General features: G+C 45.1%; 1 protein-coding gene across 3 annotated transcripts in view; it reads left to right on the top strand.

Annotated features, from left to right (window-relative positions):
- Positions 1 to 17,762, top strand: part of LOC106561317 (ras association domain-containing protein 7) — a 56,302-nt gene extending 38,540 nt beyond the window's left edge. For all 3 annotated transcript variants that reach the window (XM_014125147.2, XM_014125149.2, XM_014125148.2), the window contains 5 exons: positions 3,004 to 3,200; positions 3,787 to 4,769; positions 15,120 to 15,294; positions 15,371 to 15,478; positions 17,428 to 17,762. In XM_014125147.2, coding sequence (XP_013980622.2) covers positions 3,098 to 3,200; positions 3,787 to 4,769; positions 15,120 to 15,294; positions 15,371 to 15,478; positions 17,428 to 17,459 — 1,401 coding nt within the window. In that variant the 5' untranslated portion in view covers positions 3,004 to 3,097 and the 3' untranslated portion in view covers positions 17,460 to 17,762. The remainder of the gene's footprint in view (positions 1 to 3,003; positions 3,201 to 3,786; positions 4,770 to 15,119; positions 15,295 to 15,370; positions 15,479 to 17,427) is intronic.
- Positions 17,763 to 17,764: the final 2 nt, after the last annotated feature.

Raw genomic sequence — 17,764 nt, forward strand, 5'->3', positions numbered from 1 at the left:
TTCAAAGTTTACCCATTTTATATACCTCACCATACCATGAGACACCCATGTCTTCGTCACTGGAAAATATAAATGGTTGAGTTTGATATCATTATAAAGCGTACAAATAGGTTTGTCAAATTATTTAAATAATTTCTTTAAAAAAAACTTTTTATAAAAACTATGACTTTTTAAAAGCTTTTTGTCAATTATATAAATGTATGGTTTTTGAATTGTTTTTATATTCACATATGTTGTAGCTTACCTTACATCATCTGAGGTTTTTGTGTTGTGCTCGCCATTGGTTGAGACACAACATGCTCTTGAATACAGGGTGGGTGTCATTTCAATCATAAATAGAATTCATAGAATGGACCTATCCCTTCAGACCACTGCAATTTAGCTGGTACACCACTGACATTTAAATTAAAATGTTAGCTTCTAATTACTACCACAAAGATGGCGGCCGGTCCACCCACCGTTGTCCACCCAATCAACTATCCCCCATAGTACAAAAGTTGACCTATTCTGTGTGAGAAATAAATATTCTAAACATGTTGTGGGATGCAACAGATCAGAATGTTTAGCTTAAAATGTTGATAAACTATTAGGCTATTTATTCACATTATAAGCGCAGCAATGTGTAACAGTGTAGGTTCCGTCCCTCTCCTCGCCCCAACCTGGGCTCGAACCAGGGACCCTTGCACACATCAACAACTGACACCCCACGAAGCATCGTTACCCATCGCGCCACAAAAGCCGCGGCCCTTGCAACGCAAGGGGCAACCCTACTTCAAGTCTCAGAGCGGGTGACGTCACCGATTGAAACGCTATTAGCGCGCACCACCGCTAACTAACTAGCCATTTCACATCGGTTACACATGCGCACACGGCAGTAGGCTATATGCAGGAATGTTCCATTAGCGGGAAAACACCATTATCAAAAGTGACCGCAAATGCGATTTATTAATACTTTTATTATAAAAGAGCATTTTTATGGTGAAAAATTATATATCATTCACAAGTGATAGGCTAATATTGTCACCCATCAGACTATTCCTGATTTAAATCTTGTCTTTTACATTTACTAAATAATATATGTGTGAAATTTGTTTAGATTTAGAATGGACCATTATCATGAACGTGTCTCGAAACAGGGCCAGGGGAAAAATACATGTAATCTCTGCATGTAATACATGTAATCTCAGCATAGCGAATGGAGGACGCTTTTCCCATGGTTCATTTTCATGCCAGCCAGGTAGACTACTCCTGTTGTAAAGAGAAGCCATGTGCTTAATATTAGAAAAGTTGAGAAATGAATATAATAGGCCTAGCCTATAGAAAGCTGATGGGAACCTCCTCTTTTTAAGAGGCCATCACTCTGTTTTCTCATGCATTTGCATATCCTATAGAAATGTTGTGCTCATGTTGAGTACCAGGCAGTTAGCAAGTTTGGTAGGCTACTAATGACTATCAGCAGCATCAGAGTTTGGAGAAGCCTAATTACCGTGACTAAACGGTTACTTGGTATTTGACTGCCTTCATGACTGCCGGTGTGGCGGTAATACACTCACCGTAACAGCCCTAGCTGTGACTCCTTCTCTGTATGTGGTGGTGGTGTTGTGATAAGCTCTGTTGCTTCCCAGCTCGCCCAGTGTTTGGCCTGTTTATACCACATGAGTAATGTTGGGGGTAGCTGGGTCGCAGGTAGCGGAGCTAGCGACGGTATATAAACCGTTATAATGACGGTTTGTTAAGAAATATGGAATTCTTGTGCTCATCAGATAAGTCCTGCATTCGTGCTGGGCAGCTCCCCTAAAGACGACCACTGGACCCCAGCCAACAGTCATTGAGGAGGAGATAATGGAGGATTTTAGTAAAAAACACCTCAGAGAGAGGAGGAGCTAGGCTAGGGGTTTGAGCTCAAACACTAGCTGTGCTGTGTGCCAGTTACAGAACAAGTGGGTCATTTGAACTATTACTCATGTTGACATAACTTATGTAAGAGTCACACTGCCAGATCAGTGTATATGGCCTTACATATGCCAAATGAGAAACTGTATAGCCTACTATTACTACTACTACTACTACTACTACTACTACTACTACTACTACTATCGTTAATAAAAGTTGTAGGTCTGTGTGTGTGCTTTAACACCCAAGGCTATTGACTTTGAGTCAGGCAATGTGTGTTATTGCCTTATTATTAGTGGAATACAGATGAAGTAAAATCATAAAATGGCACACAGCAGGGGAGTGGTTAGTGCTGTTCCTGTTCCTCATTGTGAAATCCACTTAGGCCTAAATCTCCTCCTGTGTTAGGATGCCTGCTGCTCTTCCCAGTGACAGTCTCTGAAGTTACAGGTCTGCCAGGTCAGCTACTGGTGGGAAGCATCTAAGTAGATCACACACACACTCTCTCTCACCTACACACCGAGTGGCTATGGTGCATTCTGCCTGTCCACTCTTCTCGGCACTAAGCTGTCATAATGTCTTTGAAGGAGGGCAGCAGAGCATTTAATTGGGTTACAGATCTGAGTTGATGCTCTCCGATCCGTGAGGTACCACCCGAGCTCCAACTAACCAACAGGAAACTTCAGGAATGCAATGCTCCGCTCAGCTCCCCGGGGGCAGCGTAATGAAAATCTAAACCTCAGTCACACATACGCAGGGCCTGACGTCAATAAGGCTCTGTTCTGTATAGAGCCTGTAGGAGAGATGTATAAACCCATAGCTTCAATACTCAACAGAGGATAGAGCGAGAAAGGGGCCATTTGTGTGTGACACAGCTGCGTGTCGGGTGTGTTAAACTGAGCAACAATATTATTCTGCTAGTTTCGAGGGATTACTTTTTTCACCCCCTTTGGCTAGATAACATTGTGGAAGTTTGACAAGTTCTGTGTAACATGAATTTCTGTATTGTAACTAATTGGTTGGTTGTGATTAAAAAAAAAAAAAAAAATTGTGTGTGTGTAATATAAAAAATGTTTAAACCCTCCTTATCCATGTTTCTCTTCCCTGCAGAGAGGAGTCAGTAGTACCCTGCAGTGCTGAACTGAGCCGAACCGAGTGGATCTGAAGTGAAGTCCTCATTGCATTTCGTAGCATCGCGTCTCAGATGGAACTGAAGGTGTGGGTGGACGGAGTGGTGCGCGTGGTCTGTGGCCTATCAGAGGAGACTTCCTGCCAGGATGTGGTCATCGCACTGGCTCAGGCCATTGGTCAGTATCTCAGTCCCTTTTCCTCTCTGGGGAGCGAGTTCTTTCCCTCTAAACCCCACGGTTCTTTCTAAACCAACCCTGACTAGACCCTACTACACCATAGGCACTTTAGATTTAAAAGAATAGGATGGGCATAAGCAATATGGTGAAAATCCCACTGATAGGGTAAGATGGGACCACTGTGTTATTTATTTCTTCCACCTATCCTTCCTTTCTGACCTCAATGAAGTGCTAAGGGGGAATGGTGCTAGGGGTCGACTTGGTATGGAGCAAGCTTCTGTCACCACACCCTCAGGCTGTATTGAAGCCACATTCTGCAGTGCCAAAACCTAAACCCCACTGCCAGGTCATTAGGGAGAGCTTGTCCTCATTTCAGTTTGTTTGAACATGTTTATACGTTGTATAAGACATATATTTGTCATTGCTGAGAGAAGAGAGAGTTTAGTTAAGGACTGAAGAACTAGAGTTTAGAGTCTTGTATAGACATTAGCCATATGCCCATAGCCAGAGAGAGTGCAACGAGCTGTTAATGATTTGTGCTAATTTTATGTTGTTTCAGTTTTCTGACTCTCTCTTCCTGCCACAGGTCAGACGGGTCGCTACGTGCTGATCCAGAGACTGAGAGATTCAGAGAGGCAGCTGTTAGCCAACGAAAGGCCCCTGGAGTCCCTGGCCAAGTTGGGCCAGCACGGCAACGACGTCCAGTTCTTCCTGCGCCGCACCGGCCCCAGCAGCAGCGATGGACCAGGGTCTGGCTCTGGCTCCACCCAGGACCGGGTCGCCCCTCTTTCCCTGCCCAAACACCCTGAACCAGAGCCCCTCAAACGCACCCAGCCCAAGAAGTCCCTCACCTTTAACCTGGGGCCCTCCACCTCCCCCAAAGCCAAGCAGCTCATTAGGAAGTCTCCCTGCGACTCCCCCAAAGAGAGGTCCTCACCCAGCCCCATTCCTCCTCACCATGCTACCTCCCCCTCCCCCCACTCCCACTCCCCCTCTCCCTCCCCCCACTCTCCCTCCCCTCTCGTGGGCCCGTCCAAAGAGGAGGTCTTCCGGCAGATTCTTCAGCAGCAGGAGAGGCTGAGGGCCTTTGAGGCCCAGCTGGAGGCCATGGAGAGAGACTCTCGGTCCAGGAACAGGGCCTCCCCGGCCTCCTCTCCTTCCCCTGTCCCAGAGGCTCGCCTCCAGGAGGAGATGGAGGCTCTGGAGCAGGCAGCCAGGAGGAACCAGGCCGAGCTGGCCCACGAGACATTCTGGGAGGAAGAGCTGCAGGCAGAGGTGGAGAGGGAGAGGGGGATGAGGAGGAGGCTGGGGGAGCTCCATGCCAAGATGGACGACTGCGGCCGGCGACTCCACGACTTCTCGTCTCGCTCCACCCAGCTGGAGCAGGCGATCAAACGGGAGAACCTTGGGGTTGGTGCCCATGCTGGGAGGGCCAATCAGGCGGGGGGTGAGGAGTCGCTAGGCGTGATGAGGGCGGAGCTACAGAGCCAGGGGAGGCACAGCGAGGAGCTGGAGGGGGAGTTATCGGAGACGGACAGGGCTCTGGGGAAGGCTGAGTCATTGCTGCAGGTAAGGAGAGAGGGCAGGGCCCTGGAGAGAGGGGTTTAGCTTGCAGTCTCCTTCACCCACACTCCTATCCAGTATCCATGAGAAGGTTGTAGTTCAGTGGTTCCCAAATGGTTGGTCAGTGCTGTGGGACAAACTGATTGAGACCTGGGAAAACAAGTGAGCCGATCAATGACATTAATCAATCAATTAATGGTGTTCTGCAACTTAATGATCCTTGATCAAGGCAAATCGTGTTATCATAAGAACATTTGAACACTTTATCAAAACATTTTGCGAACCACTGGTGTAGCTACTATCTCTCACCCCCTCTTGCCAGCACACTGCAGCAAACACACATACATTCATCAGTGCAAGGACACTCAACAAACAAATAAATATGGTCTCTGTCTCCAATGGTGATGGGGAAAACTTATATTGGAGAGAAAAATGCTTACCATTTACACAATGTTTTGTACTTAAATCACACGTGGACCTAAATGTATGAATGTTTGCTATGAATTGTAATGGGACCCCTTTTGGGTGTCTGGCTGAACTGGGTTGACTGGTATGATTGGCTGTGACAGCTTAGTTCTCATCTGGACTGATTAGATACACTCCCCCATATCTGTACTCTCATTTGTATCACATTGACAGTACCTGTACTTCCTTATATTCTTGTATCTGAAATGGAGAAACATTTTAAAAAACTGAATAAAGGTCATTAATCCATTGCACAAGTGCATTTTCTTGGCTTGACTTTGCCACAAGCAGGTCTGTCAGTGTTTGCTGCTAGTTGGAGACAGTGATGCTGTTGTATGTAGCTAATGATATTCTAATGTATTTCATATGGGTTGAGTGCATTTGCTACATCCCACATTAAGACGGGGCCATTGGCGCTCTTAGACCATTGCAACCCATCTCATTGTGATCCATAAGTAATGACTGTGCTATAGGCATTCTATGAAAATGGATTATAAGACCATGAAAATCTAATTTGGTATCAGTTTGTCAGCTGAGTAGGAGTGTGACTTTGTGATTAAGTCTGGTCTATATAGTCATGACTGACCCTTTTATTTAGTCAGTCACAAGTTGGCCTTATTTATAAAACCCTCTTAGGCCCCAGTCCCCCCTATCTGAGATACCTACTGCAGCCCTCATCCTCCACATACAACACCCGTTCTGCCAGTCACATTCTGTCAAAAGCTAATTGTATTTGTCACGTACGTGTTTAGCTGATGTTATTCCAGGTTTAGCACAATGCTAGTGTTTCTATCTCCAACAGTGCAGTAATATCTAACAAGTAATATCTAACAATACACACAATCTAAAGTAGAGGAATGGAAGTAAGACTATATAAATATTTGGATGAGCAATGTCAGAGCGGCATAGACTAAGATACAGTAGAATAGGATAGAATACAGTAGAATAGGATAGAATACAGTATATAAATATGAGATGAGTAATGCAAAATATGTGTTCCATTATTTCAAGTGGCCAGTGACTTCAAGTCTATGTATATAGAGCAGTAGCCTCTAATGTGCTAGTGATGGCTATTTAACAGTCTGATGGCCTTGAGATAGACGCTGTTTTTCAGTCTCTCGGTCCCAGCTTTGATGCACCTGTACTGGCCTCGCCTTCTGGATGATAGCGGGGTGAACAGGCAGTGGCTTGGGTGGTTGTTGTCGTTGGTGATATTTTTGGCCTTCCTGTGACATCGGGTGCTGTAGGTGTCCTGGAGGGCAGGTAGTTTTCCCCAGGTGATGCGTTGGGCAGACCGCACCACCCTCTGGAGAGCCCTGTGGTTGTGGGCGGTGCAGTTGTTGTACCACGCGGTGATGCAGCCCGACAGGATGCTCTCGATTGTGCATCTATAAAAGTTTGTGGGTTTTAGGTGCCAAGCCACATTTTTTTCAGCCTCCTAGGTTGGACCATTTCAGGTTGTCAGTGATGTGTATGCAGAGGAACTTGAAGCTTTCCACCTTCTCCAATGCTTTTCCGTCGATGTGGATAGGGGGTGCTCCCTCTGCTGTTTCCGGAAGTCCACGATCACCTCCTTTGTTTTGTTGATGTTGGGTGACAGGTTACTTTCCTGGCACCACACCCCCAGGGCCCTCACCTCCTCCTTGTAGGCTGTCTCGTCATTCTTGTTAATCAGGCCTACTACTGTTGTGTCGTCTGCAAACTTGATGATTGAGTTGGAGGCATTCGTTGTAGCTCTCTCCAGTAACCACGAGCACAACCGTTCCTTGATTTTGACTGGCGGCTTTATTCTGTAGTTTAGTCAGAATTATCACCTTCCGTGAGAACTATAAAGTAAATGAAAATACAGTTTAAGCACAATCTTACACCTTCTTGTCTTATGAGTGACTTATTAGCTTGGTATAACTCTGAAGTGCTTACATACATAAACAGTTTAGCCGGAGCTATAACAGTATCAGATTGAACACACAAATAAAGGAAAAAATACCTCATTGGCTGCTTATTACAGAAGGGAGGAAATCAAACTTCACACTTATTATTCCTGGCATGAATTCACGCTTTATCCTAACATACACATATCAACCTTTACGAACTACACCCGGTAACATGAAAACTTAGCTAACACCGCGCGGGAATGCCTTCACCCCCAAAGATGTGTTGCTACGATAATGATCCCCGTTACAACAGTTATTAGCCACGTAGTTCCACTTGTCTTATCATTTCCCCCGCACAGCGAACACAAAAACAACGACATAGACTTACAGATTAATTGTCAGTTACACTCCCACCAATCACCTGTGATTTCTGTGAAAGGGGTCTGCAGGTTTTTTGATCGGCTTCCAGGAGGGTGACTGTCTTATGGATGGGCCTCTCCAGATAGGTGGGTTTGGTGATGCGTTTACCTCTCTCATCCAGGGTTGAGTTGAAAATGTCACGTTACAGCAGAGATCCTCTGTTTTCGATAAAGAGGCTATAGAAGGCCAAGAAATGGTCAGAGAGGGCACTTCCTGTATAGAATCTTCTCAGGTTTTGGCCTGCCATATGAGTTCTGTTATACTCACAGACACCATTCAAACAGTTTTAGAAACTTTAGGGTGTTTTCTATCCAAATCAAACAATTATATGCATATTCTAGTTTCTGGGCAGGAGTAATAACCAGATTAAATCGGGTACGTTTTTTATCCGGCTGTGAAAATACTGCCCCCTATCCTAAATAGGTTAACCCCCGTTCCTAGGCCGTCATTGAAAATAAGAATGGGTTCTTAATCTGACTTGCCTAGTTAAATAAAGGTGTAAAAATTAAAACATTTTAAATAATTGTAAAAAAAAAATCGGCAAATACCGATTTTGTTATGAAAACTTGAAATCGGCCCTAATTAATCGGCCATTCCGATTAATCGGTCGACCTCTAGTTCAGACCCAGGGCCTCGAGCTTAATGATAAGCTTGGAGGGTACTATGGTGTTGAATGCTGAGCTATAGTCAATGAACAGCATTCTTACATAGGTTTTCCTCTTGTCCAGATGGGATAAAGCAGTGTGCTATTGCATCGTCTGTGGATCTATTGGGGCGGGTGTAGGGTGTCAGGTAAGGTCGAGGTGATATGATCCTTGACTAGTCTCTCAAAGCACTTCATGATGACAGAAGTGAGTGCTGCTGGGTGATAGTCATTTAGTTCAGTTACCTTTGCTTTCTTGGGTACAGGAACAATGGTGGACATCTTGAAGCATGTGGGGACAACAGACTGGGATAAGGAGAGATTTGAATATGTCCGTAAACACTCCAGCCAGCTGGTCTGCGCATTCTCTGAGGCTGCCGTCTGGACCGGCAGCCTTGCGAGGGTTAACATGCTTAAATGTCTTACTCACGTTGGCCACGGAGAAGGAGAACGCACAGTCCTTGGTAGCGGACCGAGTCGGTGGCACTGTGTTATGCTCAAAGCGGGCGAAGAAGGTGTTTAGCTTGTCCGGAAGCAAGACGTTAATAGTCACAATGGGTACAACATCTCCTATACACTTCCTGATAAACTCAGTCACCGTATCCCAGTCCGCCTGATCAAAACATTCTTGAAGCGTGGATTCCGATTGGTCAGACCAGTGTTGAATAGTCCTTAGCACGGGTACTTCCTGTTTAAGTTTCTGCCTATAGGAAGGGAGGAGCAAAATGGAGTGGTGATCAGATTTGCCGAAGGGAGGGCGGGGAGGGCATCTTGGAAGTTGGAGTAGCAGTGATCGAGTGTTTTAGCAGCTCGAGTACTACAGGCAATGTGTTGATAGAACTTCGGTAACATTTTCCTCAAATTTGCTTTGTTAAAATCCTAGCTACAATAAATGCGGCCTCAGGTTATGTGGTTTCCAGTTTGCATAAAGTCCAGTGAAGTTCTTTGAGGGCCGTCGCGGTATCGGTTTGAGGGGGGAATATACACGTCTGTGACTATAACCGAAGAGAATTCTCTTGGGAGGTAATACGGTCTGCATTTGATTGTGAGGTATTCTAGGTCAGGTGAACAAAAGGACTTGAGTTCCTGTATGTTATCACAATCATACCATGAGTAGTTAACCATGAAACATACACCCCCACTCTTCTTCTTCCCGGAAAGATATTTATTCCTGTCTGCGTGATGAACTGAGAACCCGACTGGCTGAGCGGACTCAGACAGTATAACGTGAGAGAGCCATGTTTCCGTGAAACAGAATGTTAGAATCCCTGATGTCTCTCTGGAAGGAAGTCCTTGCCCTGAGTTCGTCAACTTTATTATCCAGAGACTGAACATTAGCAAGTAATATATTCGGTAGCGGTGGGTGGTGTGCGCGCCTCCTGAGTTGGACTAAAAGTCCGCTCTGAGTACCTCTGGGATCAGTTCAATTGCCCTGGAGGGTACGAATAAACGATCCGTTTCGGGAAAGTCGTATTCCTGGTCGTAATGCTGGTGAGTTACCCCCACTCTCATATCCAAAAGTTTATTCCCGGCTGTATGTAATAACACCAAAACATTCCTGGGCTAATTATGTAAGAAATAACACATTAAAAAAACAAAATACTGCAATGTTTTCTAAGAGCTTGAAGCATGGTCCTGTACCCTATCCATCCGCGCCATTCTCCGACACGGAGAATGTTAAAGGTCCCCAAAGCACACACATCCCTGAGTCGCTCCTCTTTTCAGTTCACTGCAGCTAGCGACTGGAACGAGCTAGCTGCAAACACTCAAACTGGACAGTTTTATCTCCATCTCCATTCAAAGACTCACTCATGGACACTTACTGACAGTTGTGGCTGCTTCGCGGGATGTATTGTTGTCTCTACCTTGCACTTTGTGCTGTTGTCTGTGCCCAATAATGTTTGTACCATGTTTTGTGCTGCTACCATGTAGGGTTTCTGCCATGTTATGTTGCTACCATGCTTTGTTGTCACATGTTGCTGCCATGCTATCTTATTGTCTTTCTTTATGAAGTGTTGTGGTGTCTCTCTTGTCGTGATGTGTGTTTTGTCCTATATTTTTTTTTATTTTTTATTTTTTAATCCCAGCCCCGTCCCCGCAGGAGGCCTTTTGCCTTTTCGTAGGCCATCATTGTAAAAAAAAAATTGTTCTTAACTGACTAGCCTAGTTAAATAAAGGTTAAATAAAAATGTAATGAATATATAAATGTTCCTCCAAGGAGGAAGGACTATAGCTTGCTGCCTGGTACAGGACTATAGCTTGCTAGTCCTCCTCTGGTACAGGACCATAGCTTGCTAGTCCTCCTCTGGTACAGGACCATAGCTTGCTAGTCCTCCTCTGGTACAGGACCATAGCTTGCTAGTCCTCCTCTGGTACAGGACCATAGCTTGCTAGTCCTCCTCTGGTACAGGACCATAGCTTGCTGTTTCTCCTCTTGTACAGGACCATAGCTTGCTAGTCCTTCTCTGGTACACAGGACCATAGCTTGCTAGTCCTTCTCTGGTACAGGACCATAGCTTGATAGTCCTCCTCTGGTACAGGACCATAGCTTGATAGTCCTTCTCTGGTACAGGACCATAGCTTGCTAGTCCTCCTCTGGTTCAGGGCCATAGCTTGCTAGTCCTTCTCTGGTACACAGGACCATAGCTTGCTAGTCCTTCTCTGGTACAGGACCATAGCTTGCTGTTCCTCCTCTGGTTCAGGGCCATAGCTTGCTAGTCCTCCTCTGGTTCAGGGCCATAGCTTGCTAGTCCTCCTCTGGTAAAGGACCATAGCTTGCTGGTTCTCCTCTGGTAAAGGACCATAGCTTGCTGGTCCTCCTCTGGTGCAGGACCATAGCTTGCTGGTCCACATCTGGTTCAGGACCCTAGCTTGCTGGTCCTCTGGTACAGGACCATAGCTTGCTGGTTGTCCTCTGGTACAGGACCATAGTTTGCTGGTTGTCCTATGGCACAGGACCATAGCTTGCTGGTCCTCCTCTGGTACAGGACCATAGCTTGCTAGTCCTCCTCTGGTGCAGGACCATAGCTTGCTGGTCCTCCTCTGGTGCAGGACCAGAGCTTGCTGGTCCACATCTGGTTCAGGACCCTAGCTTGCTGGTCCTCTGGTACAGGACCATAGCTTGCTGGTTGTCCTCTGGTACAGGACCATAGTTTGCTGGTTGTCCTATGGCACAGGACCATAGCTTGCTGGTCCTCCTCTGGTACAGGACCATAGCTTGCTAGTCCTCCTCTGGTACAGGACCATAGCTTGCTAGTCCTCCTCTGGTACAGGACCATAGCTTGCTAGTCCTCCTCTGGTACAGGACCATAGCCTGCTAGTCCTCCTCTGGTACAGGACCATAGCCTGCTAGTCCTCCTCTGGTACAGGACCATAGCCTGCTAGTCCTCCTCTGGTACATGACCATAGCTTGCTAGTCTTCCTCTGGTGCAGGACCATAGCTTGCTAGTCTTCCTCTGGTACAGGACCATAGCCTGCTATTCCTCCACTGGTGCAGGACCATAGCTTGCTAGTCCTCCTCTGGTACATGACCATAGCTTGCTAGTCTTCCTCTGGTGCAGGACCATAGCTTGCTAGTCTTCCTCTGGTGCAGGACCATAGCTTGCTAGTCCTCCTCTGGTGCAGGACCATAGCTTGCTAGTCCTCCTCTGGTACAGGACCATAGCTTGCTAGTCCTCCACTGATGCAGGACCATAGCTTGCTGGTCCTCCTCTGGTACAGGACCATTGCTTGCTGGTTGTGCTATGGTACAGGACCATACAGTGAGGGAAAAAAGTATTTGATTCCCTGCTGATTTTGTACGTTTGCCCACTGACGAAGAAAATATGGTACAGGACTATAGCTTGCTGGCACTGCTGAGCGATAAACCAACATTTCAGTTATTATTTATTTGTTTTTACTAATTGATTGACCTTTGTTCATTTTATTTGAATTCCATTTTGTTTTTGTTTTTCTGTGAGGCAATGAACAATTTCTCTAGAGATAAATCATATCAGCCTGAACTGTGCGATGTAGTAGGGAGTTATAATTTCCAACAGGCCAATATTCTACATAGTTTAGTGCAGAAATTGTGGTAATAAACTGTGAAATAGGCCTAAAGCAAATGTAGTATACACAACAACTGAAATATTTTATTTAAATAATGTGAACAAATGATGGTTGATAAGTGACAAGAAGTAATGGGCAGTCACTACCGTCATGGGACTTGTTTTGTTCTGTGTAGCAGCATTCAACCCACATAGTGCATTTAATGTCTAAAAAGATTATCCAACAGAAACCAAACCGACCTCAAAAAGCACTAATCTCTCAGCATTTCTTGCTGGTCCACCTGCTCGGCCATGGAAACCCATTTCATGAAGCTTCTGACAAACAGTTCTTGTGCTGACGTTGCTTCCAGAGGACCCCCCCTCTGTCTCTCTCTCAACTGTTCTGACATTATATTGACTAGGCACAAGTGGAAAGTCGATTGGGTTAATTGATTAGTTTACTTGTGTGCGTCAATGTTTAATTGATGGAGGAAATGTTGACGTTGGAAAGACCAGTGTCGTCTTCTCTTCCACCTAGTTCAATTTTATTTCACCCTCATTTAACCAGGTAGGCTAGTTGAGAACAAGTTCTCATTTACAACTGCGACCTGGCTAAGATAAAGCAAAGCAGTGCAACACAAACAACAACACAGAGTTACACATGTAATAAACAAACATACAGTCAATAATACAATAGAAAAGGTCTATATACAGTGTGTGCAAATGAGGTAGGATAAGGGAGGTAAGGCAATAAATAGGCCATAGTGGCAAAATAATTACAATATAGCAATTACCGTAAATTCCGGACTATAAGCCGCAACTTTTTTCCCAGGCTTTGAACCTCGCGGCTTAAACAATGACGCGGCTAATATATGGATTTTTCCCGCCTTCACACTTTTTTTCAAAAAAAAACACATTCTGTGACGTGCTCAGTTTTTTGGCGGCATGAAGCTTTCATTAGACCAATGAAATTGCCGAACGGGTTAAGGTCAAACAACTTTTTTGTTTACTGTTTAGATTCAATCGAGCGCTCGCAAACTTCCCATCATTCTGATTACGGTAGTCATTTTGTCACCCTCATGGCAAAGACACGGAGAAATGCATATGATGCAGCTTTCAAGTTGAAGGCAATTGATCTGGCTGTTGGAAAAGGAAATCGAGCTGCTGCATGGGAGCTTGGTCTTAATGAGTCGATGATAAGACGTTGGAAACAGCAGCGTGAGGAATTGACTCAGTGCAAAAAGACAACTAAAGCTTACTGCTAATTTTTTATTTTTTGTTACAAGCCGTGTTTCGTTAAAGCCTATTTATTTTTGTTACAAGCCGTGTTTCGTTAAAGCCTGTGTAAAGTTCATTTGTTTCATGTACCGGTAGGCACCTGCGGCTTATAGACGTGCGGCTTATTTATGTTCCAAAAAAAATTATTCAGTGGGTGCGGCTTATATTCAGGTGCGCTTAATAGTCCGGAAATTACGGTAAACACTGGAGTGATGGATGTGCAGAAGATGAGTGTGCAAGTAGAGATACTGGGGTGCAAAGAAGCAAAATAAATAACAGTATGGGGATGAGGTAGTTGGATGGGATATTTACAGATGGGCTGTGTACAGGTGCAGTGATCTGTGAGCTGCTCTGACAGCTGGTGCTTGAAGTTAGTGAGGGAGATATGAGTCTCCAGCTTCAGTGATTTTTGCAGTTCGTTTCAGTCATTGCCAGCAGAGAACTGGAAGGAAAGGCGGCCAAAGGAGGAATTGGCTTTGGGGGTGACCAGTGAAATATACCTGCTGGAGCGCGTGCTACGGGTGGGTGCTGCTATGGTGACCAGTGAGCTGAGATAAGGCGGGGCTTTACCTAGCAAAGACTTATAGATGACCTGGAGTTAGTGGGTTTGGCAACGAATATGAAGCGAGGGCCAGCCAACGAGAGCATACAGGTCGCAGTGGTGGGTAGTATATGGGGCTTTGGTGACAAAACGGATGGCACTGTGATGGACTGCATCCAATTTGCTGAGTAGAGTGTGAGTAGGCTTTTTGTAAATGACATCGCCGAAGTCAAGAATCGGTAGGATAGTCAGTTTTACGAGGGTATGTTTGGCAGCATGAGTGAAGGATGCTTTGTTGCGAAATAGGAAGCCAATTCTAGATGTAATTTTGGATTGGAAATGTTCAATGTGAGTCTGGAAGGAGAGTTTACAGTCTAACCTAGGTATTTGTAGTTGTCCACATATTCTAAGTCAGAAATTCTAACTGATGGGTGTCTATACAGTCAAAACATACTTTACTGATCGTTACAAGCTTATGAACTGTATGGTCAGGAATGTTACACATTTGCAGCTAGCAGTGGCTTTCTAGATGTATACAGCAGGTGTCTGGCTGGCTGTTCATTAATGATGATGAGCTTCTGACCTCTGAGATGCATGCTGTGGATGTTGCTGTACTCTTGTGGCGGGAATATGAATTACAGCCTTTAAAAGCTCAACATCACCCAGTCTGTATTTGTTCTAATGATTATGTAACCTAAGTAACCTTGCAAATTACATTTCATGTCTTCCAGTTGGCTGTGTATCTGTGGTTGATTTATATTCCAGCTTGCATATTTGGGAGGTAGTCCTAGAAAACAAAGGAGTTGATGCATGCAATAGAAACATCTCACCATTTCTTTAATTATATGTATCTAAATCCAAATATTATTGAACCTGTCCGATGTACATTTCAGTGTCAAACACATTTCTAATGGTGTATAATATTAATAGAATGAGATAAACAAAGAGAATGAGAAGAGATCACTTAATTGAAGCCCAAACCTAACTTTAGACCTATCCAACACCTATGCCTATAGAATCATCAAGTGCGTCGGTGTAGGGTGTAGGGGCTAGGAGTCTATCTGGGATTGGGTGTGACTGTCCTCCCCCCCTCTCTGTGTCCCTCCCCAGGAGAAGCAGGAGGAGTTGGAGGAGCTGAACAAGGAGTTGAGGCAGTGTAACCTGCAGCAGTTCATCCAGCAGGCGGGAGTCCTGCCGACACACACACATTCACGCACAGACCTCAGCGACCAGCTGGACCAGCTAGAACTGGCTAATCTGCTACAGGAAAGATACAGGAACGGAGGTACAGATACACACGCACACACACACACTCTCTCTCAGAAGATTTTTCCTCCTTAACCTCCGTCTCTCTCCACCAGGCCTGGGCCTGCTCCCCTCAGAGTCGCCACCCCGGCCCACAGCCAAGCAGTTCCTGGGACACCCCCGCAACCTGCAGAACCCGCTGGTGTCCAGCCTCAACCCAGAGGGTGTGTATGTGTGACACTACCTGCCGCTACCCCGCCCTGTCCCACTCCGGCCTTCCCATGCCTCAGCTTGACTTTTTGGGCCATGCCTGGCGACCACACCCATCTGTTCTGGTCTCTTTCTCTGTTTCTGTCAGTCTCTCTCTCTCTCTCTCTCTCTCTCTCTCTCTCTCTCTCTCTCTCTCTCTCTCTCTCTCTCTGTCAGTCTCTCTGTCAGTCTCTCTGTCAGTCTCTCTGTCAGTCTCTCTGTCAGTCTCTCTGTCAGTCTCTCTCTGTCAGTCTCTCTCTCTCTCTCTCTCTCTCTCTCTCTCTCTGTCAGTCTTCTCTCTCTCTCTCTCTCTCTCTCTCTCTCTCTCTCTCTCTCTCTCTCACTCTGTTCTGTCAGTCTCTCTCTCTCTCTCTCTCTCTCTCTCTCTGTTTCTGTCAGTCTCTCTCTCTGTCAGTCTCTCTCTCTCAATTCAATTAAATTCGCTTTATTGGCATGACGTAACAATATACATATTGCCAAAGCTTATTTTGGATATTTACAATATAAAAATAAATACAAATGAGAATCAAAGTTGTCAACGGGACAACAGTAACAACAATAACCAAGGGTCAAAATAACCATACATTTAACAATAAGCATACAGTAGAGGACATGTGCAGGTTTATTGGTCTGTCAGACACTGTCCCTCAACTTATGGCATGCAGCAATGTAGTGCGCTGCCAACACACAGCTCTCTGCGTCCTCCCCCAACAGGATGGGTAGCCTATCCTCATCAGAGGATAGGCTACCCGTCCTCTCTATCTGTCAGTCTCTCTCTCTGTCAGTCTCTCTCTCTCTCTCTCTCTCTCTCTCTCTCTCTCTCTCTCTCTCTCTCTCTCTCTCTCTCTCTCTCTTTCTGTCAGTCTCTCTCTCTCTCTCTTTCTGTCAGTCTCTCTCTCTCTCTCTCTCTTTCTGTCAGTCTCTCTCTCTGTGTTGTGGACTAACAGTAGCTCTGCCTCCTGCTCCCTCTACTCCTGCTGGACTGTAACACCCAGGCGGGTGGTGCAGCTGTGAGTTATTCCTGATTTCCCCCCCTCCCCTCTCTCCCCCCGGTCAGTCCAGTGACGCAGGGTGTCTGTCCACCCGCAGAACAATAGGCCTGTTCTCCACACACAACAGAAACACACTGTTACACTGTCACCACTCTATTTCTGTATATAAGAGTGGGCCTCATTTAAATGCAGACATTTTTTGGGAAAAAAATACAAATTTGTGCTGCTTACAATTGATAAATGTGGCTCAATGACTGACCATTCTGACTGTAGTGTAAAATACAATTGTGTTTGGTTGTGTCAGAGAGCCTTTTTCTGTCTCTGTTTGGGGGATTACTTCCGTATTGCCTTGTATGTTGGTGACCTTTGACTTCCATAGAGAAAGAGAGAACCTGACCTTAGAATGCTGTAAGATGTATTGCACAGTCCCTTCTCTCCTCTGTGTGAGGTCATGGGCCCTGTCTGAATACTTAAAACATGCATCCTTCACATTAGTTCTGATATTTCAGAATAGTCATTACTTCTAAGGACAGAGAATGGAACAATGCATTTCAGAAGTATTGAAACATGGCCATGGCCTAGTATGTGTGATGTTGGGTTTATTCGTGTGTGTGCTCCCTCCTGGTTGCTGGGGTATTTCGGCGGTTTCTCTGGCTTTAGTGGGGTAATAGAGATGGCATGCTTGAGGTAGAAGTTGCCTCACCACAGATCCTTGATCAGATGTCCCTAACCCAATCCATTAGGTGGTTAAATAAGAACTGACCCTGAATCAGTGGTTAGGGCCAACTTCTGCCCACTCCCAGGGCATGATTTACAATCTCTATCTACCAAGCTCTCCTTCCACCTTAACAAGAAAATTGTTTTCAAGAAAAGTGTTTTCGAAACCAAATGAAGGGAGACATCATCCCAATTTATTTTTGTGTGTCTTGCAGCCGTGACATCCAGAGAGTCATCATGGAGATAAAACAAGGAACGGCAGGGCCAAGGAGTTGTTCACTGTTTACTTAATGTCACCAACACATATTCTATTTAATCCCTGTCTGTCTTTATACCTACAGTCTGTTATTATTATTATCCTCCAGATTACCACATATACTATATACATACTGTATATACTAGCACATAAATATATTTATAGCATTTTGCTACTGTACACTGCAAAGTACCTATGTATGAAATGTAAAATTATTTAGGAAAACCTTTAGCTAGAGAATTATTACTTTATTTGTGTATTTAAATATAATAAAAGATTGTGCACTGTATGTTAGA

The sequence above is a fragment of the Salmo salar genome, chromosome ssa10 (genome assembly GCF_905237065.1).
Source record: "Salmo salar chromosome ssa10, Ssal_v3.1, whole genome shotgun sequence".
NCBI classification, from domain to species: Eukaryota; Metazoa; Chordata; class Actinopteri; order Salmoniformes; family Salmonidae; genus Salmo; species Salmo salar.